A 25641-nucleotide genomic window follows, 5' to 3' on the forward strand; every position below is an offset into this window, starting at 1 on the left:
CTTTCATGTGCCCCAGGGCCCCCTGTCTTGTCCCTGCAGCAACCAAGCAGTGCCCAAGGACTGGGCCGATCTGGGAAGCACGTGTTGATCCAGAGGGTCCAGAGAAGAGCTGGGCACACCCTCACCAGGGAAATACACTAAACTCCCCTTCAGCCAGAGTCTGGCCAAACAGCGTCTCTCTGCTCTGGGGTTGATTCTCCAGGGAGGAAACAACCCCAGCTCTGGCCCCTTGTGGGTCAGGGGCACGCCAAGTGCAACAGGAGATGGCAACTCCTGTGCTGCCCTTCCCTTCGTCCCATCCCAGGCTCTGGGCCCCTCAGAGAAGCCACTTCAGGCCCAACAACTGCAACGCTCTCCCCTTCCCACGTGAGGTCTAGGCCCCAACAGCAGGCCCGGCATCCCACCTCCGCAAGGTCGAGGGCAACAGGTTAACAGGCTATGGAAGTTGGGGGTCAGAGCCTGGGCCACTGGGGCATTGAGGCATGAGGGCACCAGACCGTGGTCACCTCCCACACACCCTGGCACAGATGTACAAGCTGGGCCCACTGCACCCCAGGTGGCTTCTTCCCACAGAGACCTGCCCCTGCTCCCCTCCAGCCAAGGATCATGCAGTGTGGGCACCAGCAGCTTGGTACAGTGCTGTTTATTGTGTCCGTCATCAGAGGCAGGACAGAAGCCACTCGTCACAGAGGGCCAGGCTGAGGGCTGAGGGGTGGGACAGGGAACAGCCCGGTGCAGAATCTGCACAACTCCATCCCCACTCCCGGGTCACAGATGGCTACCACCCAGCAGGCCCCTGGCCCTCACCCATGGGCAGTGCCCCACCTCACTCCCTCTCAGACCCCTCCAAACTAGGGCTGGGGAGAGAGACCCAGACCTGGCCCCGACAGCAGGAGGCACCCTGGCTGCTTCCAGGGCAAGGGGGGTTGGGGATACAGTGAGACCAGACAAGGCAGAAAGGTGCAGTAGTCCCTGGCCACTGCCCAGCTTCCAGGACTCCCACAGCTGGGCTCAGCCTTGGTCCTGGCAGTGCTGGGCTCAGAAGTACAGGGCTGGCTCACTGCGGAAGTCCGAGAGGTCGTTCTGACTGGCAGGTGTCAGCTGAGAAGAGAGGACAGAACGTGGGCACATGGGCTCACCCAGCCGTCAGAACCCCCAGCACTCCCGCTCCGCAGCTCACCATGGCCTCCAAGGGTGGGGACTCTGCATCCCTCGGGGCCTGCTCCAGCGCCTGCTCCTGCCACTTGCTGAAGGCCACAGAGTGCTTCGGGGTGTAGCTGGACAGGCCTGTGGACCGAGGAGCCCAGGTGGACATGAGGACATAGACCAGGCTCTGCCCCTCCCAGGCTGCCCGACCCCTAGGTGGGCACTCACCTGAGCTACCCTCGGGCAGCCGAGAGCTCTCGGACCTCACGCTGCTCACAAACGTGGCCCGGGGCAGGAAGAGTGCAAAGGGCTTCTCCTCTGAGCAGGACCCTTCCTCCTCCTCTTCTTCTTCCTCCTCCTCCTCCTCCTCTTCCTCCCACTCCACCTCTTCCTCCTGCGCTAGGGAGCTCTCAGAAGGGTACTCAAATGTGGTCTGTAGGCTTTTGTCATTGAAGGAGATCTTCATCTGGGAGGGAAAGTCCAGTGAACCAGGGCTGCATGCTCAACTGGACACAGCAACGCCAGGGACTGGGGACGTGAACCAGGGCAACGCCAGGGACTGGGGACGTGAACCAGGGCTGCGTGCTCAGCTGGACACAGCAATTCCAGGGACTGAGGACGTGAACTGGGGCTGCGGTGCCCAGCTGGATGCAGGGATGTCAGGGGCTAGGGACATGAACCAGGGCTGCGTGCTCAGCTGGACACAGGGATGCCAGGGGCTGGAGACGTGAACCAGGGCTGCGGTGCCCAGCTGGATGCAAGGATGCCAGGGGCTGGGGATGTTAACCAGGGCTGCGTGCTCAGCTGGACACAGCAATGCCAGGGACTGGGGACGTGAACCAGGGCTGTGGTGCCCAGGTGGACGCAGGGATGCCAGGGGCTTGGGTTCAGCCCTCAGGATGAGGCCGACCCAACTAGGGAGCGCATACATTATCAACCCTTGGGGGGCTCCAGGAGTGGGGGAAGACCTCTCCATCTGGACCCTGCAAGCTGTATCCATCCCCTCCACCCAGGGGGCTAACTTCCCCTCCCACCCCAGCCAAGGACCAGACTCCAGAAGCCCAAGGCCTCTGGGTCCCCAGAAGCCTCTAGAGCTGCTCCCTGGGCTGCCATCTCAGGACCCTCCTGCTCTGCCATCTGGACATAGCACCAGCTGGGGGGAAACTGGGTGAGCACATCCCCCCAACCAAGCAGCTCTATAGCAAGAACAGGGTGGAAGTGAGGCTGTGCCCTCAGGGGCCTTACACTCTAGGCTCCAGGCAGCCCCTGTTGGTGTCTGGGGCGTCTCTCTAAAGCCAAGTTCATGTCCTGGCTTACTGGATGCATGAACAACCCAGCAGAGCACAGACCCTCACTGCTAACGAGGGCCTCTGTAAGGCATCAAAGCTGGGTGGAGGCCCCAGGCACCACCCACCTAACAGCTGAGAGTGTAGAGTGGGGGACACCTCCACTGAGCCTGGGTGCCAGTGACCCCATCAATGACCCTTCCCTCACCTTGCTGCCGCCCTGGCCCTCGCCCACTATGCCCACTTCATAGGCTGCAGGATTTCACATCAGAGCAAATTCTTTCCTTCTCCCAGCGGCCTTGAAGCCCAGGCAGGCCTGCTGGTTCCCAGAGGCAATGGGGGCAGTGGGGACCAACGGTCAGGACTCTCCACCTCCCCTCCCTGACCGGGCTTGTGTGGGACAGATGAGCTCCCACCAGGCCAGCTAAGCTGCACTCAGCCCGGGACAGCAGTCCCTGATGAATGTGAGTGGCACCCGCCTGCAGCAGATGGAGGAGCCCAGCCAGAGCTGGAAATATTAAACTCTTCCTGGGCACAGGACACCAGCAGCTCAAGTTCCTCCTCCTCCCCTAGAAGGAGCCGGAGGTAGGAGCCGGGCCCCAGGCAGCGAACTGCTGCAGCCAGGGACAGGAGGGCAAGAGGTGGCCTCAGGAGGCAGCCGAGGCAGCCACACAGGGCTGCCAGGACAGGGCCCAGGGCACACACTCCCGCCATCATGCCCTCTCCGGCAGCGGCCACACAGCCCACACAGCCAAGCGCACTATTGGGCCCCTTACTATGAACACAGCTGGGGGGGGGTCCACCCTTTGTGCCCAAACCTCCAGCTTCACCCCTCAGCACAGCCCACACAGAGCCCTGCTCAGCCACTCAGCTACCTGCCTGCATTCCCACCCCAGGCCATGGCACCCCAGCCATCTGCACTGATGAACAGGGACCGGGTAGGCCATCTGGATCAGACAGAAGAAGGTGTCGGGCATCCGCTCCTGTTCCTTAACTGCCTTGCCTGCAGCTAGGTCCACCCAGCCCTGGCCCTCCAGCAGTCACCCCACAGGCGGCCAGGCAGGCAGAGGCTGGGACAGTGGATTGGCCACCAGACCCCACAGGCGCCCACCCACTTCCAGCCTGCTTAGGAATGGGTCACCCAGCCCTCCCAGACTCATGCTTTGGGACAGATACCCCAGGTGGAGGTGCTCCAGGCAGGACGAGGCTGTTGGGTCAGAGGTCACCCACAGCCCCAAAGCCCCAAAGCAAATGGGGCTTCCAGCCGCCCTGGTTCCGTGGAGCTCACCCAGATGACCCTGAAGCCCTCCAGGCCCAGCCCCCACGGCTGAGAACACAGCAGGGCCGGCTAGCAGGGCCGGCTGCCAGGGCCTAGGGATTAGCACCCTCGCTCATGCACATGACCGGTCCCAGCAGGGGAGCCACGGGGGCTGGGTGCACATGGGCCCTGAGCCTGGTACAGCCTGGCTAGGCAGTGGGGGCAGGGTGGACAGGCAGCCCATCTGCCCTCAGCTGGGGCCCAGGGCTCTGGTCACGTCCTGCCTCCCCAGGTCTCCTCAGCTGGGCTGGTGTCAGCTCAGCCTAACAACCCTCCCCCCGCACTGTGGGGACAGGTCAGTGGGTCACAGGACACCCCATGACTCATGCCATGAGCAGCCTGCAGACTCGAGGATGCAGGATGGGCAGAGGGTGTGGCTGGAGGCTGGCACTGCACACACCTGGCCATAGCCTGTCAGGGACTGCAGGCAACACAGCAGGCAGGTGGGTCCCTAAGTCGAGCTTCCGGGCACAGCCTCGGCCTTTCAGGGCCCTTTTGTTCTTGCTCCACCCACCTACCTGCACACCTACCCTGCCTAGCTTTGGTTACCAAAGGGCCTCCACCTGGGACAAAGGGCCCAGCAGCCAGGACCAACCTGCCCAGATGGAGGTGTGAGCTGAGCCCAGCCCTGCCCCTCTTTCCCTGGGTGTGGCTGCCAGCCTCCCAACCCCCATTCGGCCCCAGCCAAAGCTCCCGTGGGTGGCGAGACACTAGACCAGGCTGCTGGGTGCAATGTCCACAGCAGGCTCCCAAGATGCTGGGTGCTCCCTGAGCAAAGCTTAGCCCCCAGCGCCAGGCACAGTCTCCACTCATGAGAAAGCTGAAAGGAGCAGGGTCCAGGCCTGTTCCTGGCATCCCTGGCTCCAGAGAGACCACTTAGATGGCACCTATGGGAAGAGCTGGAGAGGCGGGAAGGACAGGGACTCAGCCACCAACAGTGAGATGCTACAGCCCCCGGCCACCTAGGATCTGCCCAGCAAAGGGGGAGAGAGGCAGGGAGGAGCCCAGGCTGGGGGCTTGGTGCTGGCCAGGAGGGGGCATTGACAGGAAAGGCAGATGTCAGGGTGGCACCCTTGGGCGTAAGGACCAGAGAGCAAGGCCTTGGGGACAGAAGCTGCACAGGGTGAGGGTGGATGGCTCTGGGTGTCCAGGACGAAGCCCTGGGGACGCTGACACATTTGGGATGGGCAGAGAGCTGGAGGGGAGGAGGGCAGAGGGGAGGGGAAAGGGCAGCCAGACTGGTAGGAGCCAGGCCAGATGGCACTCCATGAAGAGGAAAGGCTGCAGCGGCAAGTCCCACAGGAGGCAGATGTGAGAAGAGATGCCCCACCCTCTGGGAAAACAGCCTGGGGTGTGGCTGCCCTGAACTCGGCCCTGCCAGAGACAGGGCACCTGTGGATTCTGCCAATGGATAACCCAGCCGGCCTAGGCCCCCCAGGTGCATAGGCCAGCAGCCCCCCAGACTCAGCCTGTCCAGAGCAGGGCTGCACCCCTCAGACGCGGGCGAGGGCATCATACCCTGTGCAGGGACAGCCATTCCCAGGGCAGGCCCCTTGTGGGTAACCCCCCATATAGGCACTGAGGAATGAGAGCTAAGCAGAACCCTGGCACAGTTAGGGCTTGAGGAATATATCACGGTACAGTGTTACCACTCAGCTGTTTCCTTTTATATAATCCTTTACATAATCATATGTTAGTTTATAGAATTAGAGCTTGAAGAATACCTTTATATAATCCTCTCTATATAATCATATAATAGTTGATAGTATGAGTGCCTAAAGAACATTTCCCTACATATATACCTATAATTATATCTTAGTTCATAACGGAAGAATGCCTAGAGTGGACACATTGCAGAGCATGAATTAAGGAATAAGCAGCTTATCATCATCGGAGGAATGCCTGGAGCAGACACAGTGCAGAGCATGATTTAAGGAAAAACAATTATGCCAGGACAAGAATCCATGGCCCAGGTGGCAGCGTTCAGTATCGTAAAGATACCCGCTGTGTGGCAGGCTTGGGGCGAGAGCCACTTCTCCTGATAAAGGAGTTGTAGGACCTTGTTCCAGTTCTTGTGGAAGGCTGCCCTCAGACCGGCAATCCACCTTGGTGACTGTGAACTTTATCAGCTCTTGCTACTGTGCTGCTCGAAAAGCATCTTCCCATAGAAACCATTGGAAGGAAAAAAAAAAAAAAAAAAAGAAACCATTGGAAGGTGCTAGAAGGTGGCGGTAACCCTGACAGCTCTGTCACTGCTATGTGATTTAAAGCATCCTCCTATAAATCTTCTTAGAAGTAGTTTGCCCATAGATAGAAGTATTGCACACTGCGCACGGCCCACCTTCATACCTCGGTGACTTAATGGGGGTGGACCCTTACTGCGCACGGCCCTTGCCTTTGTGGGAACAGGACCCTTGCTGTGCACTGTCCACCTCCTGGCCTAGGTGACCTAATGGGGGTGGACCCCATATTTTATTGCTCACGACCCTATCACTATCCTTAAAGATGACTTCACTCACTGCCCTGCCCCCTAACTTATACACAATATACTCACACTTCTGGACATTTGGGGCCTTGCCTGACTCTGCCTATAAGGTGGCATGGCCCCCCTGAGCCCAGCTGCATTTTCCTTGTACTTCTGTGTCCTATCTCTTTATTTCTCGGATCCTGCCCCTCAGCACAGCATAAGGCTCACCCCACGACCCTGCGGGACACTCAGCCTTACATCTGGCTCCCAACAGCCCTACACCCCTCACCGACTCCCACTGCCCAGACAACTCCACTGAAGAGCTGCCCTTCACCTGCACCCCAGGAAAAGCAGCACCACCACCAGCCACTGCCCTCAGTCAGGTCTGGCAGGACTCTGGGCCCTTCACTCCACCCCATACCCTGGGGTGGCAGCCAGTAGTCCCAACTGAAGACTGGGCTGGATGCAGTGGCTCACACCTGTAATCCCAGCATTTTGGGAGGCCAAGGTGGGCAGATCACCTAAGGTCAGGAGTTCAAGACCAGCCTGGCCAACACGGTGAAACCCATCTGTACTAAAAATACAAAAATTAGCTGGGCGTGGTAGCGTGCACCTGTAATCCCAGCTACTCAGGAGGCTGAGGCAGGAGAATTGCTTGAATCCGGGAAGTGGAGGTTGCCCTGAGCTGAGGTTGTGCCACTGCACTCTAACCTGAGACACAGTGAGATTCTGTCTCAAAAAATTAAAACATAAAAAAAGGCTGGCCAGGTGGTCAGGCAAGGAAGGCCAGGTGCAGGCCCGGCAGGGGCAGCCTGCACCCCACCTGCGAGTGCTCCTGGCCCACAGGCTGCACAGTCCATGTGACATCCCTGCCCCACAGCCCACCGTGCCAAGGCCAGCAAGCCATTCTGAAAGACAGGGCAGCCCCGTGCCTCCAGCCCCTCCTGATGGACATTCTGGCTCTTCCCAGGCGGGGCAGCTGGCATGTACCCAGTCAGAAAGTCACAGCCAGCAAGTCATGCTGCCCTAGCAGGCCCTGCCTAGGCCACCTGGCCATGCCAGGCATCGTCCATCTGGATCCCCACCCCTTCAGGCTGGCCCGAGCTCCACCCTCCTGCTGGTCTAGGGCCTGCTTCCCAGGCTCAGCCTCTCCCCCACTGCAGTCTTCCTGTCTCTGCTGGCCTTCAAGCTCCCAACCTACCCTCCACCCTAACCCAGCCACAAATGACCCCCTACAGTCCTGTACCTTTTTTTAATTTAAGATGAAGTCTCCCTCTGTCACTCAGGCTGGAGTGCAGTGGCACAATCTTGGCTCACTGCAACCTCCACCTCCAGGTTCAAGCAATTCTCTGCCTCAGCCTCCTGAGTAGCTAGGATTACAGGCGCCTGTCACCATGACCGGCTAATTTTTTTTTTTTTTTTTTAGTAGAGACAGGGCTTTACCATCTTTGCCAGGCTGATCTTGAACTCCTGACCTCGTGATCCACCGTCCTTGGCCTCTCAAAGTGTTAGGATTACAGGTGCAAGCCATCATGCCTGGCCCGGTTCTGTCCCTTCTGAGGGCAGGATGGCCAGGCTCCAGGCAGTGGCCTCGAGTCTCAGGAAGAAGCCAGGTTCCCAGTGATGGCTACACGGGTTTAGGGAGGGGTTCTAGAAACAAGAACCTGAACTCAGTTCTCGCCCCACAAGCTCCATGACCCCATCTGACTCCCGAGCTTAGGCAGTTTCCTCTCTACAAAGGGAGCACTGACCCCACTTCCACTGGGGCAAGCCCGGAAGCGCCCACCTCACACAAGAGCCAGGGCCAAGGGTACAGATGCCGGGGAGGGAGAGGCAGACAGGAGCTGGAGGAAGGAGGCCGTGTCCATCAGATCGACCCCACCTCAATGGGCTGGGGTGACACTCGGGCAAGGGTGGGGAAGACGGACCCACATGGCTCCAGGGGTGGGAGGGGCCCTGGGCCTGGCCCCAAGCCCCCACTGGAAGCACCTCAGGAGGGTCAGCACAGACGTCTGGGCCAGCAGATGGAGCCAGCAGGAGTGCCAACACCCTGGTTCCAGGAGGAGAGGATGGCACTGGGAGAGGCGAGATGCCAAATCCAATATCAGGCAGGAAGCAGAGGCAGGCGGTGGCCTGTCTGCTGAGGGAGCCTACAAGGTCCCATCCCCAGCCCCCATCCCAGGGAAACTGAGATTAGAGGACAGGCTGCCTGGGGTGACCTAGCCAGTACTGGCTCTGGGGCAGTGCCTGGACAGGAAGAGCCAAGGGAGACACCCCAGGCCACCCCTCAGTCCCTAAGGAAGGCACACCTGCTCCCCGACAGATCACCTCCAAGAGAGGAGTCACGTGGAACTGCCCTTGGAATTTGCCCCAGGAAACAAATATGGGTGCAGGAATGAGCAGGAAGAATCTGAGGATTTTTTTTTTCTTGTGCCCAGAGGGTTCCAGGCCACTGGCCAGAGCTGGCTGAGGAGGGAGGCTCCCCTGCCTGGCTGCTGAGAGCCTCCGAAGGGCCCTTCTTCCCAGCAAGCTTCCCAGGCCCAGATTAGGCACACAATAGGCGCTCATTCGGCATTCCTGCCCAGCTCCCAGCCAGTGTCCCTTCTGAGGAGCTGACAGCCACCTCCAACTGGCTGGTGAGCTGCACCCCAGGGCTAGCCATCATGAAGGGACCCAGCCAACCCCCAGCACTGGCCTCTTCCCACTCACATCCTGCCACCTAGCACCCATGCAGCTGGGCCTCCAGGAGACCATGCGAGGCCACCCCCTCAAAGCCAAGCCCAGGGAGGAGCCTACAAGTTCAGGTCTGCTTCTCCCAGCTGGACTCACAAAGGGACAGGCCCGCCTAACTAATTCCAGATGAGCCAGAAGAACTGGCAGGAGGCACAGCACTGTCTGCCCTGGCACTCTCCAGCAGCCTTTCGAGGCACAGAGCAGGCCAGCTGTCCCCACAGCCCAAGTCAGAGGGCTCCACTGGGGCCCTGGACCGGGCACGGCCCACCCAGCCCCAGCTCTCCTCCAGTCCATGTAGAAACCATCCTTTGCCCCGGCCATGCGTCCTGGGATCAGGGCAGATGCTGTGCCCCCACAGCTCTGTGAGCTGTCTCTCTCCCTCCTGGCCAGTGGCCCTGCCCCCACCACTGACCTTCTTTCTTGAGGAGCCAGCCTTGGTGAGGCAGGACTTCTGCAGGGCCAGGTAGCCGCCAATCACCTCAATCTCATGCACCGCGGGGTAGCGCTTCTTCAGCGTGGGCCCCAGGAGGCCATCACCCTCCTCTTCCTCAGCCTGCCGTGGCCGGGGGCCCCCATTGGCCTGACTCAAGTGCTGCTCCTGCAGGGGCCCTGGCTTCCTCTTGGGCACCACTGTGAAGGTATTGCTGCCTCTCGGCTGGAGCTCCGCCACACATCCGGGCCTGGCAGGGTTCGTGGAGTAGGGTAGTTTGGCTTCTTGGGGGGCCTCCTCCTCTGAGTCTACCTCATCAATGAAGGTGACAGGCAGCCCCGGCCTCCCGTGTTCCCGGTTATTCTTGGCCAAGCCAGGAACACTGAAGCCTTCGGCAGGCTCAGCTTCTTTCGAAGCAGCAGGCAGGAAGGGGGGCGGTGAGGACGGCCTCTGCCACCTGACAGCTCGGTCAGAGAGGGCGGTGGCTGCCCTTGGACAGGGCCCCTCATCGACTGCCCATTTTGCCTCGACCTCCAGGGGGCTCTTCACCAGGGCAGGAGAACCACCCCCTCCAGGAACCAGCTGGGCTCCGAGCTCCTGGCTCGGGGTGCTCCGGCCCACGCCTCCCTTTGGCAGCTCCGCGGACTGCCTCCCCTCAGCAGGAGGGGCCCCGGAGGCCTTGCTCTTGGGGATAAATAGGAAGGAATTTCGAGAGTTTGCGCGGAGGCTGGCCAGCGCCCGGGCCTGGAGGTCCCCCGAGGGGATGGTCTCCACGTCTGGCTTGGGTGCCGGCCGTATCTCGAAGGAGTCGTTGGCGCTGGTGGCCGCAGAGACGCACTGGCGCTGGTTGGGAGTGGCACTGGCAGGGGGCGCGGCTGGAGTGGCACTCGGGATCCTGGGGCTGGGGGGCGGGTGGAGGGAGGGATCCCCCGGCTCCACCTTTGGCTTCCACTGTCCTGACCCGGGCGGGGAGCCCGCGAGGCCGTTGGCAGGGCTGGCCCGGGACTGAGCGGCCGAGGGCCCGTTGGAGAGCAGGCGGGCGCCCGCTTCGCGGTGCAGACCCCGCGGGTGGACGGTGAAGGAGTTGCTCCCGGTCTTTTGCAGGAAGTCGCTGCGCCGGGCCCCGGGGCTTGCCCCGCCACTGCAGGGCCCGGGCGCGGCGGGCAGGCTGGGGGCCGCGGGCGGGGGCCGGGGCGGCGCCAGCGGCGGCGGCGTGGGGCGGGCGCGCTCGGGGCTCCCGCGGCGGCGCGGCGCGGCGGGCGGGTCGAACCTCTCTAGCAGGCGGCTGACGCGGCCGGGCGGCGCCCCGTACACCAGCACCTCGGCGGCGCGAATCTGCGCCGCCCCCGCAGCGGGCGGCGCGGGCGGAAAGCCGGGCACCGTCTCGATGATAAGGACGCTGTCGGCGCGGAGGGCGCGTACGCCCGGCACGCGGTTGTACCGCTCCAGCAGCCGCGCCCCCGACGCGCCCGCGCCGCGCCGCCGCTCGGCCTCCAGCCGCATGAACGGGTTCTCGCGCAGCGGGCCCAGGCTCTCCGCCAGCACCCGCTGCTCGGGCTCCGCCGCCCCGGGCCCCGCACCCCCGCCCAGCGCGACCAGCTTGGCCCGCTTCCGCTCCAGGATCTCGCGCTTCCAGGCGGGCAGTGCGGAGCGCGGCCCCGGGCCCGGCCGCCCCAGGGCGGCCATGCTGTGGACGCGGCCGCGAACCGCGGGACTGAGGGCCGGAGGGGCCGCCGCCGCCGCTGCAGGCCCGGGCACCGCGGCCACGCCCCCTCCCGGGCAGCCGCCCATTGGGGGAGGCCGGCTCGCCCCGCCCCACGCGGGAGGCCCACCTATGGCAGGGGAGGAGGGCGGGCCCGTGGGTGACCCCACCGATTGGACAACACTCGCCTCAACCCCGCCTCCCAAGGGACCTCACTGGACGACGCCTGTCATCGGAGCCGCCCCCATCGGGGAAGGCCTCTGGGACACGCCCCGGCGCCTCGCACCGCTCAGTGGCCACTTCCGCGTCTTAGCTCTCGGCTCCCGGCATCCCGGGCGGAGCAGGGTGGGTGGCCCTTGGGCCCCACGCCCCGAGTGACCTTGGGCGAACTTGGGCTTCCTTACGCGGCCAGCACCCAGGCCGCCTGTTCCCTCCGCTGAGAGCGCGGTGCAGGAAGAGGGCTGCTCCAGGACCGAAGGCATCCGCGCCCGTGGACCGTGCACAAGCCACACAATGGCCCGGACCCTGCTTTCACCAGTGGTCCTCCGACCTCCGGCAGGTGCCTGCGGGGTTTGGAAATACCAATTCAGGAGCCCCGCCCAGCCCCAGCGAATCAGTTTCTCATAGGCTGCCCAGGTGGGAGCCTCTTAACCCAGCCTTGCCATCCGTGATCCCCCCAAACCAAAGCATCTGCAGGAGTAGGCACAAAGGAAGTACCCTCTCCCCCGCCCCCGCGAACCCAAGCAGGCTCACCAGGGCTCTGCATGCTTGGACAGCTCTCCCATGCAGAAACAGCCAAAAAAGCCAGGGTAACGGTGGGCCTCACAGAGCCCGCCCGTGTGTCTGATCACTCCACCCTGCGGCCACGTTAAGGCCACTCCTCTCATCTGTTGAACTTCTCCCCATCCGAAGGCTTGGGATGCCATGACCCTGAGGGCACAGCCTCCAGGCTGACAAGTCCTCACGAAGCCCAAGGCTTCCGCCCCAGGAAGGGCTGTGGAATGCTCCCACAGTCTTTCCAGCCTGCAGACAATAGGCAGATCGCTTGGAGCCATTGGGAGAAGGGGGATTGCAGTGCACGAACTGCACTTTGTATCACCTGCCCTGCAGTCAGCAGCCTGCTCAAGTTGACACTGCTGTTTCCCACACCACTTTCCTTTCAGGGACAGGGTTCCAAGGTCACCCGGGTCTCTGCAAAGACGCGGAGAAGGTTTTTTTTTTTAACCTGGGGATGGCCTTCTCAGCTTCTGTGCCCCATAACATCTGCACCACCACTTCCTTAATGCTGCGTTATTCTCCCGCCACTCCATTAACCTGGATAAAATAAACTTTCACTTTCTTTTTCTTTTTTTTTTTTTTTTGAGAAGGAGTCCTGTTCTTGTGGCCCAGGCTGGAGTGCAGTGAGTGGTGCGATCTCGGCTCACTGCAACCTCCACCTCCCAAGCTCAAGCGATTCTCCTGCCTCAGCCTCCCGAGTAGCTGGGATTACAGGTGCCCACCATCACATCCGGTTAATTTTTGTATTTTTAGTAGAGATGGGGTTTCACCATGTTGGCCAGGCTGGTCTCGAACTCCTGACCTTGTGATCCACCTGCCGCAGCCTCCCAAAGTGCTGGGATTACAGGCGTAAGTCACTGCACCCGGCCATAATAAACTTTCATTTCAGCCTTCCAGAAGCCGAGTGTCTCCTCCCTTACAGTCCTCCTCCAATCACTTTCTAAGAAGGAAGTGTCTGATGTTCATCACTTCTACACTAATAGGGTTGCCCAATTCTGAACTACCAAAATAAAACAGGGGAACACATAAAACACAAAACCTAGAAATAAATAACATTACGTGGGCCAGATGTGGTGGCTCACGCTTGTAATCCAAGCACTTTGGAGGCCAAGGTGGGCGGATCACCTGAGGTCAGAAGTTCAAGACCAGCCTGGCAAACATGGTGAAACCCCGTCTTTATTAAAAAATTTAAAAATAATGATAAATAACAATACGAAGAAACTCACTCCCACTGTTCAGCTTGATTCTGGCTTTGACATCAGTTATGCCAATTCCAGGCAGGAAACATTGCTGAGGCCGTGCAACAAACCAGACAAGTTGCCTGCAACACCTCCAATAAGAGTCCCTCCATGGTTTACACAGTCAGGCATCCACGCCAGACAGAGGCTGACACCGTATTCTGCTCGCCATGCTGATGCATGAGAGCAAAGGCCAGTGCGCCTGTTCTGTAACGAGCCAGACAGGAATTTTTTTTTTTTTTTGAGATGAAGTCTTGCTCCGTCACCCAGGCTGGAGTGCAGTGGCGGGATTGCAGCTCACTGCAACCTCTGCCTCCCAGGTTCAAGCTATTCTCCCGCCTCAGCCTCTTAAGTAGCAGAGATTACACGCACACACCACCACGCCTGGCTAATTTTGTATTTTTGGTAAAGATGGGGTTTCACCATGTTGGTCAGGCCGGTCTCAAACTCCTGACCTGGTGATCTACCCACCTCTGCCTCCCAAAGTGCTGGGATTACAAATATCAGCCACACCTGGCCCCAGATAGGAAATATCTTAGCCCACTGGTTTTTGCCAGGTACAATTTTGTCCCCCAGGGCCCTTGGCAATGTCTGGATAAACATCTGATTGTCACAAATGATGGTTGCTACTGGCATCTACCCACAAGAGGCAGGGAGGGGCACTGCGAAACAGCCTGCATCCTCACTAAAGAATCTTCTGGCCTCAAAGGCCAAGAGTGCCGATTAAGAGACCTAGGACTCTGATGGTCACATTCACTCTGTCACACGTTTTGCTTTTGCTTTTAATTCTTTAGGGGTATAAAAACCATCCTCAGCTCAAGGGTCATACAAAAACAGGCCTTAGGACACTGTTTGCTGGTCCCTGCTCTACCGAGTGCCAACAAGGCCACAAAGACCACACACTGGCAAAAAGCCATGGGCTCTGCGATCACAAACTATTCAACAAATCTTCAACATGGGCCCAGAGTGTTGTCTTCACCTGGGGGGTGGTGGGTGCCTGAATTACCTGCCTCCAAGAGCAGGAAGGATTCTCCAGAACAAGCAATTCCCACCACCACCATCCACTAAGCTCTGGCCACAGGTTTCAATCCATCGAAAACCACAGCTCTGTCTCCAGTTATACCATGTAGCGGGAGTATCTCAACATTCACCCAATTTAACCCTTCAGAGGCACAGCCAAACACTATTCATTTCAGGAAAACATTCTCTTACTTTATTTGCATCTCAGCAAAGGTTCTCATTTGACACCTGAGTGCCATCAAACCAAAGTTTGTAGGCCAACAAAGCTGGGCCACTCACAAGCTTGCCATTTGTAGGTCTCGATGCCTAAATCTGTCTCAGGTGTGCTAACGGTGCCAGCCACAAGGTAGTGAAAAAGTCCATAAAACTGCAGTCTGCTGGGATAGGAAGCCAAGCAGCGCCTGGACAGCAGAGTTCTTTTCTTGGGCAACAGATAACCAGACAAGACCCTAATTGTGCTCTCATTCAACGTTCTGTCTCTGCCTAGACTGAAACAAAGAGCCAACCTCTCTTGTGGCACAGGGGAGGAGATACAAGCTCGTTTACATTTGATAGATCTGAAGAACACATCTATTAAAGTCTGGTTCGGATGGACGGTGCAGGGAGCTCTTCAGTCAGAGCTGCTGGTTGCAGGACATCCCTGAGTCCAGCTTTGCAGCCTTTGTGCAGCAGTACTTACCCAGGACCCACAGGAAATACTTAGAGTCCACCTGGACATTTGACTTATATTCAGTTTCCGAGTGTCAGAGGAGTTCAGGACTGTCTGGCCTGGGGCCCTCCTCAGGACAATTCAGGATTACCTACTCAAAGCATGAAATAAAAGGAAATACATTTTAAGGATGAAGGCTCCTCTTTTAAGCCCTGCTGCAGAAACCATTTCAGACATGATTGGAATAGAAAAACCTGGCACTCGGCTCGGCGCAAGCAGGAGTTGCCTTCCGACTAAAGAACCTCTCCTCCGGTGCAGCGCAAGTAGGAGCTCGGCTTGAGGTCAGCATTTCAGCCGTCCAGCGCTCTCTCTCCGGCACCTCGAAGAGGCTAGTTGACCCGACAGGCGCGGATCATGAGCAGCTGCAGGAGAATGAAGACCGGGGACGTGATGAGGCCGAACCAGAGCTCCCGAGTCTGCTCCGCTAGCTTCTGGCACAACAGCATCTCGAAAACGAACTTGAGACTCAGGACCGTGAGGACCCAGAAAAGGCGGAGCACCGCCAGCCGCTTCTCTCCGTCCTGGAAGAGGCGGACGGACACGATGGTGGTGAAGTAGGTGCTAAGCCCGTCAGCGGCGAAGAAAGGCACGAACACGTTCCACCAGGAGAGGCCGGGTACCAGGCCATCCACACGCAGTGCCAGCAGCACGGAGAACACCAACAGGGCTAGCAGGTGCACGAAGATCTCGAAGGTGGCGAAGCCCAGCCACTGCACCAGCTCCCGGAGCGAGAAAAGCATCGCGCCCGTTGAGCGCGGGCCGGGGCCCGGCCGAACGTGCCACCCGCGGAGCTGCGTCTCCTCTCCCCGTGGCCCTCGCCCGCGCGTGCCGCCGCTGCTGCGAGCGAGACGCGGTGAGCGTCCCCGCCAGCCCCAGCCCTCGGCCCTGGATCGCCGCCAATATCCCGGCCCCGGCTCGGGACTCAACACTGGCCGCTCGCGGACGCCCACCTCGCTCGGTCGCCATGCCCCGCCGGGCGCGTCCCTACTGCGTCACTTCCGGCCGACAGCGGGAGGCGGAGTGGTCCCTGCAGCCCTGCCGGCGGGAACTGCCTCCTAGTCCTTAGTCTCCGACTAGGAGTCCCCGGGCGCGCCGCGATGCCGGTCCCGCAGCTTCTAGTGCTCTTCGGCAGCCAGACAGGCACGGCTCAGGATGTGTCGGAGAGGTTGGGTCGCGAAGCCCGGCGCCGGCGGCTTGGCTGCCAGGTGCAGGCCCTGGACTCCTACCCGGTGGTGAGGGCTCGCGGGGGCCTCGGCGGGGGGACTAGCAGGCCTGGGGTGCCCGCCCCTCGGGGTCATCGACTCAAAAGGCGTCGCATTTAGTCTGAGAGCGGGTCCTTCCCTTATGGCGGATTTAGGAGAAGGGGAGGAGGTTGGAGCCTGAAAGAGAGAAGACGGTCTGGCAGCCTACATAAATCCCTCTGCCGTGTCAGCCTGAGCGAAGGAGAGGGGAGTCGGGTTTTGGGAAGGCCGCCCGGTGCTTCCAGCCAGAGGTCTTATGTGTGTGTGTCTTTTTGTTGAGGTGAATCTGATTCATGAGCCCCTGGTGATATTTGTTTGTGCAACTACAGGCCAAGGAGACCCACCTGACAACATGAAGGTAAGGCTGGCCTCATGTGGCTCCTCAGATCTCTGCCCTCGCCTCTCGCCCCGTTTTCATTGCCTGGGTTCCAGGTGCAGTAAATAGCTCTCCTCCTCCATCTGATGCAGTTTCAGAGGTGGATTTGAGAGGACGTCCTTGCGTGGAGTTGGGGGCTTTGGTTGTCCTCTCTAATAAACTCTTTATGGCCACCAAATAGCGTTATCCATTTTAACCTTTCTTATTTTTTCAGGGCCATGTGTGCATCTAGTTTGGGTCTTGTGCACTTCTCTGGACTGCATGACCCTCAGGGGATGTTAATTCTCTGACCATCTTTTTCAGCACATACTATCTTCCTGGCACAGCCTGTGAACCCAGTACTTTCATCCTCACAGAGTTCGCACTGTGGCAGAAGCAGCTAATGGGCAGTCACAGGGCCGGGAAACACCTGTGCTGGGAAGAGGTGCAGATGTCGTGGGAGCACTGATAAGGGGCATCAAGCCTTTTCTAGCCCAGCCTTGGGGCCCAGGCAGAGGTTTCCAGAAGAAAAAAGTGTAAGCTGAGTCACTGAAGGATGCGTGAGGGCTAGCCAGGCCCCAAGGAAGAAGAAGCAGTCTGTGTAGAAGAGAAAGGTGACTTGGCTTGTGTGAACAGTAGAAAACAGTTCAGGCCAGGCCTGGCGGTTCACACCTGTAATCCCAGCACTTTGGGAGGCTGAGGTGGGTGAATCACTTGATGTCAGGAGTTCAAGACCAGTCTGGCCAACCTTGTGGTGAAACCTTGTCTCTACTAAAAATTCAAAAGTTAGTCAGGCATGGTGGTGTGCACCTGTATCTCAGCTATTCAGGAGGCAGAGGCAGGAGAATCACTTGAACCTGGGAGGCAGAGGTTGCAGTGGCTGAGGTCTCGCCATTGCCCTCCAGCCTGGGCCACAGAGTGAAGCTCCATCTCAAAAAAAGATGAGAAGCCCTTGTAGAAAGTATAATAAAAATCAAGGTAGAAAATGGAAGGAAGCGGATACCAAAATTAAAAGATCATTCCAGTGTCCTCAGAATGAGAAGACAACAGTAGAGAGGAAGTTATCCGGTAAAGTAACAAGATGTCCAGAGCAGGTCTGCAGCCGGAGAGCCCCGTGCCCAGGAAGGGCCCTGCTGAGAATGAACAAGCTATCCCCGGGCATGTCACTGTGGGTTTAGCTGCTGGGGACAGAGTGCCTTACACACCCCAAGGGTGGCAAGTGGGACCCTAGCTTTTCAGCAGTGGTGCCAAGCCCAGGATAAACTGAGCTGCTTGCCAGTTGTGAGGGAAAAGTCACAGCAATGCTCTCTCCTGAACCCTTTTCTCAGGAAGGAGGAAGTTCCCCAAACAAAGCAGGGAAAAGCCCTTTGGGATTCAGGAAGCAAGAGTGTCTCACCAGCAGGGGCCCTGCGGCGGGGGCGGGGTGGTCTGGGGCAAGAGGCTGCGGCGGGGGCGGGCTCTTGTCAAGAGGCTTGCACAGCTTGACCCAGTGAGGCAGCTGATGAGGTGGTGAGGTCCCAGGAGGCCAGGAGTGGTCCAGGGCCAGGGTCAAAGCTGTGGGCTGACAAAGCCAGAGCCTCTACTCTGGCCTCCATGCTTGGCCATGGGTTGGGGAGGTGGGTGGTCCGTGAAGACCACACAGACAGGCCACCTGGGATGCAGGTGAGGGGCAGCAGGCTCCTTGTGGAGGGGCCTCCTATCAAGCCTAGAGGCCACCATGGAAGGCAGGTTGTGGAACAGGATGATCTGATCACTGTTGGCTCAAGGTCCTACAGCCACGGAAGGAAGGGGATGTGTCCCAGAGACACGGACCGCAGCCACGGAAGGAAGGAGGTGTGTCCCAGAGACACAGATCTCGGTCATGGAAGGAAGGGAATGGGTCCCAGAGACAGGGACCTCAGCCACGGAAAGAAGGAGATGGGTCCCAGAGACACGGACCTCGGCCACAGAAGAAAGGGGCTGTGTCCCAGAGTTCCAGAGACTCTGGGACCTCTGATCTGGGTGTGGGGGTCTGGGATGGACTGCAGAGGTCTCAGTGTGGGAGTCTCTGGGATAGACCTCAGAGGTCTGGGTGTCGGGGTGTCTGGGATGGACCTCAGAAGTCTGGGTGTGGGGGTCTCTGGGATGGACCCATTTGGGCAGTGGAGGCCCATGGGATGTGACGGGTGGTGAGGTACTCCTGTGGAGGTACACAGTTTGAGGAGTGAGTGCAGAGCTGTTTGTGGCGGCTCAGAGCCGGGGGCAGGGGAGGGTGACATTCCAGGAAGGGAGCCCCACACAGTCCAGAGTGTGCAGCAGGCTATCTAGCTCCTGTGGGCAGGGTGGGCCCTGGTCTCCTCAGGTCCTGCACCAGCTGTGCTTCCTCCCAGTGCCCCTCACCCTGCTGGCTCACCTTGCCTTTTCGTCATCAGATAGATCCAGTTCCATTCTGCCCCTTCCTGCCCTCTCCCTATTCCCCTGAGACTCTCCCCTCACTCCCTGCTGTGGGGCTGGCCCAGAGGTTGGGGACTGATGCAGGGTTTCCTCCGGCTGCAGAACTTCTGGAGGTTCATATTTCGGAAGAACCTGCCCTCCACTGCCCTCTGTCAGATGGACTTTGCCGTCCTGGGCCTCGGGGACTCCTCATATGCCAAGTGAGTACAGGACAGGACAGTCTGGGGGTCCAGCTGCCAGACCAGCTTTCAGGGTCAGCCCTGCTGGCCACAGGGTCCTTGTAGCAGCACTGGCTTCTCCACGATACTCCCTGGCAGGTGCCCCGGGCCTCACACTGTGGGAGGGCAGAGGGAAGCAGGCAGGGTGGCAGAGGGCTGGGCTCAGAGCCACACTGACATCACAGAAACCTACCTGGCACCAGTCCCCACTGTTACAAACACGTGTGCCATGGGTGTTCACGACTCAGCATGGAGGTGGGCCCTGTGACCTACTTTCCTAGTGGCTGCCTCTGCCTTTTCCCCTGGGCATTTCACAGTGCTCACCTGCCCCTGAGCAAGGAGTAGCGTGTTCAGTGTGCAAATGGTATCTTTAGACCCCGCAGTGTTGAAACCTCCGACTGTCCATGTAGGGCCCAGGTCCACAAGCACCAAGCCTCAAAAGCCATGTGCGTAGCGGGTCTCATTGCTTCAGATGAAAGAAAACGGGAAGGCGCGGCAGCCTACCCGTTCTGTGCGTGATATATTTCTTCAGGCGAGGGAGGGCGCCTGTCTGCTGACATCATTCCCAGGGAGGAGCGGGACCTGGGGCCAGTCATGCCTCAGAACCAGAGTGAGAAGCGAAACTGACCCCTGGGAAGATGCTGGCCCTCTCCCCAGCCTGGAGCTTCTTCGCTGAGGAGTGACCCACACCTTGGCTGGGGGCCTCCAGACCTCAACTCCCTGTCCAGAGATGAGGGCCCATCAGTGGGATAAGGTCACACGCCTCCGCCCACACAGGCTGGTTCTCCATGAGCAGAGGACCTCAGCAGCCCCTGGCGTGTGGAGACCCTGTCCCCTCCTAGGGCGCAGCCAGCATGGAGTGTTTCCACCCAAGGAAGTCCCTGCCTGGGTTCCACTCTGCCGGGCTCCAGCCCGGGACTAGCCTTGCTGTCTCCACAGGTTCAATTTTGTGGCCAAGAAGCTGCACCGACGGCTCCTGCAGCTTGGTGGCAGTGCCCTCCTGCCCGTGTGCCTGGGCGACGACCAGCATGAGCTGGGGTGAGTCTTCAGGGCTGGCCCCACTGCCATGGTCTGACCTGGCCATGCGTGAGGTCCACTCAGGCTGGCACACATGCTCCCTCCCAGGCCCGATGCTGCTGTGGACCCTTGGCTGCAAGACTTGTGGGGCAAGGTTCTGGGGCTGTGCCCGCTGCCTCCAGGCCTCGACGAGATCCCTCCTGGAGTCCCGTGAGTGTGGGCCCCAGGTCACCCACAGGTGGCCTGGGGACCTCGCCTGGGTCCCTCCCATGTGGGTGGGCGGCCCCTGGTTCGGGGGATTTCTGGTCTGAAGAGCATGCCTCCCTCAGCCTGCCCTCCAAGTTCAGCCTGCTGTTCCTCCACGAGGTGCCCAGTGTGGGCTCTGAGGGGCAGCAAGTGGCTCACCCTGGCTCCAGAGAGCCCCCATCGGAGTCGCACCCCTTCCTGGCACCCATGATCTCCAACGAGAGAGTCACCGGCCCCTCCCACTTCCAGGATGTTCGGCTGATTGAGTTTGACATCTCAGGCTCTGCAATCAGGTGAGACCCGAAACACCAGGTGGTGGCGGGGACTGCTAGGGTTCAGAGGAGGCTGGGCTGGGCTGCAGGGGATGGCCTCCATCCAGGGCCCCTGGTGGCTTCTCCTCACAGCTTCGCTGCCGGGGATGTGGTGCTGATTCAGCCCTCCAACTCGGCTGCCCACGTCCAGCAGTTCTGCCAGGCGCTGGGCCTGGACCCTGACCAGCTCTTCACACTGCAGCCACGGGAGCCAGGTGAACCCAGCCTCAGCCAGCCTGACTCTCTGCCCTCCCCCATGTCCTGGGTCCCCACCCCGAGGGCCCTGCCGCAGCCCACGGAGGCCTCCTACTCACCCTGCAGATGTCCTCCCACCCACAAGGCTGCCCCAGCCCTGCTCCATGCAGCACCTCGTGTCCCAGTACCTGGACATCGCCAGCGTGCCTCGCCGCTCCTTCTTTGAGCTTCTGGCCTGTCTGTCCCTCCATGAGCTGGAGCGGGAGAAGCTGCTGGAGTTCAGCTCTGCCCAAGGCCAGGAGGAGCTCTTTGAATACTGCAACCGGCCCCGAAGGACCATTGTGGAGGTGAGGAAGGCCAGTGGGGCCGGTGGGGCCCAACCCCTGAGCCAGGGCCACACTGCAGCCACTCCGAGACTCTCTCTGCCCAGGTGCTGTGTGACTTCCCACACACAGCCGCCGCCATCCCCCCGGACTACCTGCTGGACCTCATCCCCGCTATCCGGCCGAGAGCCTTCTCCATCGCCTCCTCGATGCTGGTGAGGGGCCCCAGGAAAGCTGGGACGGGGCTCTGTGGGCAGAAGCTGTGCTCTGACCAGGTGACGGTCCCCTACCCAGGACCGCCCCTGGGTGAAGTGGCTAGGGCTCACAGCCCAGGCAGCAGGTCCGGGCAGCCTTGTGCCACCACTCCCACCCTACCGTCCTCCCCAGGCTTACCTCCCCTCCCCACCATCCTTCCCAGGCTCACCTACTCCCCACCGTCCTCCCCAGGCTCACCCACTCCCCACCATCCTCCCCTGGCTCACCACCCCCTCAGCATCCTCCCAAGGCTCACCCCCACTCACCGTCCTCCCTAGGCTCACCCCCCGCACTGTCCTCCCCAGGCTCACCCCCTCCCCACTGTCCTCCCCAGGCTCACCCCTTCCCCACCATCCTCCCCAGGCTCACCCCCTCAACTGTCCTCCCCAGACTCACCCCTCAAGGCTGCAGATCCTCGTGGCTGTAGTGCAGTTCCAGACTCGCCTCAAGGAGCCCCGTCGGGGCCTCTGCTCCTCCTGGCTGGCATCCCTGGACCCTGGGCAAGGTGACCTCTGCTTCCGGGGTGGGGGCCGTGGCCTGGTGTCCCCTTCTCTCTCATGCCCACACAGATGTTCGGCTAGGGCCACAGCAGACTCCGAGCCGCGTTTGACCCTCTTCATACCACCTTCCTCCTGCAATAGGACCTGTCCGGGTGCCCCTCTGGGTGCAGCCTGGGAGTCTGGCCTTCCCAGAGATGCCAGACGTGCCCGTGATCATGGTGGGGCCTGGCACCGGGGTAGCCCCCTTCCGAGCAGCCATCCAGGAGCGTGTGGCCCAGGATCGGACCAGTGAGTGCCTGGAGTCCCGGGGTAGGGTTGTGGTGGGGGCTTCCAGCAGAAGTTCAAGGACCACCCTGCATTCCCCCAGGAAATGTCTTGTTTTTTGGCTGCCGCTGGCGGGACCAAGACTTCTACTGGGAGGCGGAGTGGCAGGAGCTGGAGAAGCGGGGCTGCCTGACCCTGGTCTCTGCCTTCTCCCGGGAACAGGTGGGTGTGTATGCTTGGGGGCTGGAAAGGAGGGGAGGGGCTCACAGTCAGCCCCACCCTGCCCTCTGCCCTGCAGGAGCAGAAAGTGTATGTGCAGCACCGGCTCCGGGAGCGGGGGCCACTCGTGTGGGAGCTGCTGGACCGCCAGGGTGCACACTTCTACCTGGCAGGGTGAGCAGTCTCAGGTTCAGCGGGAGTGGGCCCAGCCCTAGGGCCAGTCTCACGCGCCTTCTGCAACCGCCCCTCTAGCAATGCCAAGTCCATGCCAGCGGATGTCTCAGAAGCCCTGGTGTCCATCTTCGAGGAGGAGGGCGGACTCTGCAGTTCCGACGCCGCTGCCTATCTAGCCAGGCTCCAGCGCACACGGCGCCTTCAGACTGAGACGTGGGCCTGAGCCCCTTGGCTGCCTGTGATCCTCCTGGGAGCCCAGGAAGGCATTGTCCTCTTGGACCAGGGGTGGCGCTTCCAGGTCCCAGCTGGTTGGGGCAACAGCCAGCTTCTGAGCACAGTTACACGCTCGTCGACCCTGGGTCCCACCCTTTGAGCCCTGACTCCACTGCAGCCTCTGCCAGCCAGCCCTCCCCTCCCCCACCCTGACCCTGAGCTGTGTCCTCATTCTCCCCCACCCTCTTCCTGGTCAAGGTCGTGGCCTGGGCCGTTCCACTTCACTGGTGCAGTGGTCCAGGATGGTGTGAGCAGCCCACTGGGCACTGGGGGCAGCACAGGGCCCCCATAAGGCTGCACTGCACTCCTCCACCCTGGGGCCACCTCGGCCACTGCAGCCTGCTGGGCAGCACATTCCAATCACCTCCACACGGCTGAGGCTGGGCTCAGGCCACGAGAAAGCAGCTCCCTTAGAGCAGTGGGGAGGTCCCAGGCCAGAGCAGCCTCTTCCTCTCCTGGTCCCAGGAAAGTCCTGGCAGGAACTGCTGGCTTCTGGGTGGCTGCTTCTACCACCCGCTTCCTTCCTCTCGCTCATCAGGTAGGGGTGTGGGAGGTGGGTGCCATGGTGCACCCCTGCTGGCCTACCTGTACTCGAGTGGCAGCTTTTCTGTCTGCCTCTAGTGTGACTAGTGCCCTGCCTGCTTCATTCTCAAGGGCTTGGGTTGGCTGAGATCTGATCGTCAGGACAGGGTTTTGGGCAGGTGTTGGGAAGGCAGAGCTAAGCCGTCCATCCTGCCTGGGAGCTGAGGCTGCCGGAAGCAGTGGTGGGAGGGGGTGTGGTGGATACAGCCCCGCCCCTGGGAGGGGCTTTAGGCACCAGGAAGGGAAGTCCCGCTGGAGGGTTCCTGCCCTTCACACTGCCTCACCGTCCTCTCCTGGGAGTCTCTTACTGTGGTCAGCCGGTCGCTGCCAGGGGACTAGATGTGGCTGAGGCTGGGCTGCAGCCGGATCTGGCTGGGGACGGCATTGCATGGGCGTAGGATCCACTTAGCAGGCGAGCCTTGCTGGGGCCCCAGCGAAGTTCCCATCCAGTGAGGAGAGCCAGCCAGGTCAGTGCCAGAGCCAGTGGAGCCCAGACCCTGCTTCCCCTGGAGGTCTGCACCTGTCGCCACCCTGGGATCCCTGGCCTCCTATCCTGACTCCTCCCCCAGGGCCACTACCCCTGAGCTGTGCCCTGGGGTCCCTAGCCTTCACCTTGCTGACTCCAGCTCTGGGCCTGTCAGTCCACCTGAGGCCTCTCTGGGCCCTGAGTGCCTGAACCCACTGTGCCAAGCACCAATGAGTGAAAGGGATGACTTTGGGCTCCCCCAAGATGCCGAGACTCCCACCAGTGAGCCCCTGCTGGGGGCTGTGGCCATGGAGGGTGCCTGGGCCCTTCCAGCCTGGAAGGAAGAGCAGGGAGAGCAGGCAGTAGGGCGGGGGGAAGAGGAGTGCCCCATCTGCACTGAGCCCTACGGGCCCAGGGAGCATTGCCTAGCCCTGTTGAACTGTAGCCACGGCCTGTGTGTGGGCTGCCTGCGCAGGCTGTTGGGCTCGGCCCCGAGCTCCAACCTGGGCCAGGTGCGCTGCCCACTGTGCCGCCAGAAGACCCCCATGCTGGAGTGGGAGATCTGCCAGCTGCAGGAGGAGCTGCTACTGGCCGACGGGCCCCAACGTCAGCCCCACCGAGAGGCCCCTGTACCCCAGCACCAAGACCCTGGACCCTGGGGCTCCCTGGAGCACCGCTACCAGCAGCGCTTTGTGGTGGGGGCTGTGGGCGGCCGTGGCTGCCTGCCCTTCCTGCCCTGCCCACCCTGCCTGGGTGCCTGGCTCTGGACCCTACGGGAACGGGGACCCTGTGCCCACCGCCTGGCGCTGCTGAGCCTGCTGGCCCTCGAGCTGCTGGGGTTGCTGCTGGTCTTCATGCCGCTGGTGCTGCTGGGGCTGCTCTTCCTGCTGCTGGACCGCTCTGGCCGCTGAGCAGAGCCCAGGACGGCCCTGACGCCAGTGGGCCCAGCCTGGCCCACATCGCCACTGGGTGCTGTGAGGCCTGACCAGGCTGAAAAACCTGAGGTTGGGTCCAGGTCACTGCCCTTCAGTCAAGACCTCCATGGCTGAACCCAAGACCGGGGCCACCCAGGAGCCTGACCCTGCCAGAGTGCATGGCTGCTCTGGACGCCAGTGCCCAAGGACAGCTGCTGGAGGAGCCAGCCCAGCAGGAAGGTCTTCGAGCAGGACCCCACTCACCCTTTGGCAGACAGGCACCCTATGGCCATGGCTGATGCTGGCCACACTTCCCCTTCCAAGGGCTGGCCGAGCATAGCAGACGTGAAAGTTAACAGAGCTGCAGTCAGTCAGTTCCTTGGAGAGGGCAGGGGTTCCGCCCACCCGGTGTTCAGATAAGGGCCAGTGCATGTTCCTGAAGGTCAGGCCATTTGGGGGAGGAGCCTGTGCTGTGAAAACTCCACCTGCAAAGGCTTCTCCCCAGCTGCTCAGGCTGAGACCAGCTGGGGGTCAGCACCGGCCTGTGTTGCAGGGACAAGTGTCCACCCAGGCCTTAAAATGTAAGCACTAGGCCCAGCTCTACCCCTGCACACCCTCACGTTGCCACACCTGGGGCCTTCATGGAAAGGGTGGAGACCGGGTCTGTGGGTGACCCTGAGAGATGAAGCACCGGGCCTCCGACGCAAAGCAGCTTTCAATAAACCGGCTTCTGGGAACGCCATTGTCACTGCTTGTCTTTGTTACCCCATCCTCACTATCCAGGTGGGGTTTTTTTTTTTTTTTGAGACAGAGTACCCTGCTGTCCCTC

The 25641-nt window shown here is 60.7% G+C and overlaps 4 protein-coding genes across 5 annotated transcripts; 2 read left to right on the forward strand and 2 right to left on the reverse strand.

Moving 5' to 3' along the window:
- Positions 1-628: 628 nt before the first annotated feature.
- On the reverse strand, positions 629-11096 carry TPRN (taperin). Its single transcript, XM_035264128.3, has 4 exons — positions 9363-11096; positions 1375-1612; positions 1181-1287; positions 629-1101 (listed from the first exon to the last, which is right to left on the reverse strand). Exons 1-4 carry the CDS (start codon positions 11064-11066, stop codon positions 1039-1041), a joined length of 2112 nt encoding a protein of 703 aa, XP_035120019.2. The 5' UTR covers positions 11067-11096; the 3' UTR covers positions 629-1038.
- A 3191-nt stretch (positions 11097-14287) lies between these two features.
- TMEM203 (transmembrane protein 203) lies at positions 14288-15806 on the reverse strand. Its single transcript, XM_009006007.5, has one exon. The coding sequence runs from the start codon at positions 15564-15566 to the stop codon at positions 15156-15158; it is 411 nt and encodes a 136-aa protein (XP_009004255.1). The 5' UTR covers positions 15567-15806; the 3' UTR covers positions 14288-15155.
- A 37-nt stretch (positions 15807-15843) lies between these two features.
- Positions 15844-25549, forward strand: NDOR1 (NADPH dependent diflavin oxidoreductase 1). 2 transcript variants are annotated; one of them, XM_035264183.3, is made up of 14 exons: positions 15844-16058; positions 16348-16425; positions 18958-19055; positions 20013-20111; positions 20199-20300; positions 20420-20629; positions 20741-20862; positions 20969-21189; positions 21273-21380; positions 21811-21925; positions 22062-22208; positions 22288-22406; positions 22483-22577; positions 22656-25549. In XM_035264183.3, exons 1-14 carry the CDS (start codon positions 15924-15926, stop codon positions 22798-22800), a joined length of 1794 nt encoding a protein of 597 aa, XP_035120074.2. In that variant the 5' UTR covers positions 15844-15923; the 3' UTR covers positions 22801-25549. The 2 variants fall into 2 exon arrangements, with proteins under 2 accessions (XP_035120074.2, XP_035120080.2); XM_035264189.3 differs by having other exon boundaries at positions 20465-20629.
- LOC118145604 (ring finger protein-like) lies at positions 23705-25549 on the forward strand. Its single transcript, XM_035264224.3, has one exon. The coding sequence runs from the start codon at positions 24129-24131 to the stop codon at positions 24807-24809; it is 681 nt and encodes a 226-aa protein (XP_035120115.1). The 5' UTR covers positions 23705-24128; the 3' UTR covers positions 24810-25549.
- Positions 25550-25641: the final 92 nt, after the last annotated feature.

The sequence above is a fragment of the Callithrix jacchus genome, chromosome 1 (assembly GCF_049354715.1).
Source record: "Callithrix jacchus isolate 240 chromosome 1, calJac240_pri, whole genome shotgun sequence".
Taxonomy (NCBI): Eukaryota; Metazoa; Chordata; class Mammalia; order Primates; family Cebidae; genus Callithrix; species Callithrix jacchus.

Coding starts and splice junctions, on each gene's coding strand:
- TPRN (XM_035264128.3), bottom strand. CDS start 11,066: ATGGCCGCCCTGGGGCGGCCGGGCCCGGGGCCGCGCTCCGCACTGCCC. Junction 1,613..9,362: donor CTGGCTCCTCAAGAAAGAAG/GTCAGTGGTGGG, acceptor TTTCCCTCCCAG/ATGAAGATCTCCTTCAATGA. Junction 1,288..1,374: donor GCTGCCCGAGGGTAGCTCAG/GTGAGTGCCCAC, acceptor CTCGGTCCACAG/GCCTGTCCAGCTACACCCCG.
- TMEM203 (XM_009006007.5), bottom strand. CDS start 15,566: ATGCTTTTCTCGCTCCGGGAGCTGGTGCAGTGGCTGGGCTTCGCCACC.
- NDOR1 (XM_035264183.3), top strand. CDS start 15,924: ATGCCGGTCCCGCAGCTTCTAGTGCTCTTCGGCAGCCAGACAGGCACG. Junction 20,112..20,198: donor GACGACCAGCATGAGCTGGG/GTGAGTCTTCAG, acceptor GCTCCCTCCCAG/GCCCGATGCTGCTGTGGACC. Junction 20,863..20,968: donor ACTGCAGCCACGGGAGCCAG/GTGAACCCAGCC, acceptor CTCACCCTGCAG/ATGTCCTCCCACCCACAAGG.
- LOC118145604 (XM_035264224.3), top strand. CDS start 24,129: ATGAGTGAAAGGGATGACTTTGGGCTCCCCCAAGATGCCGAGACTCCC.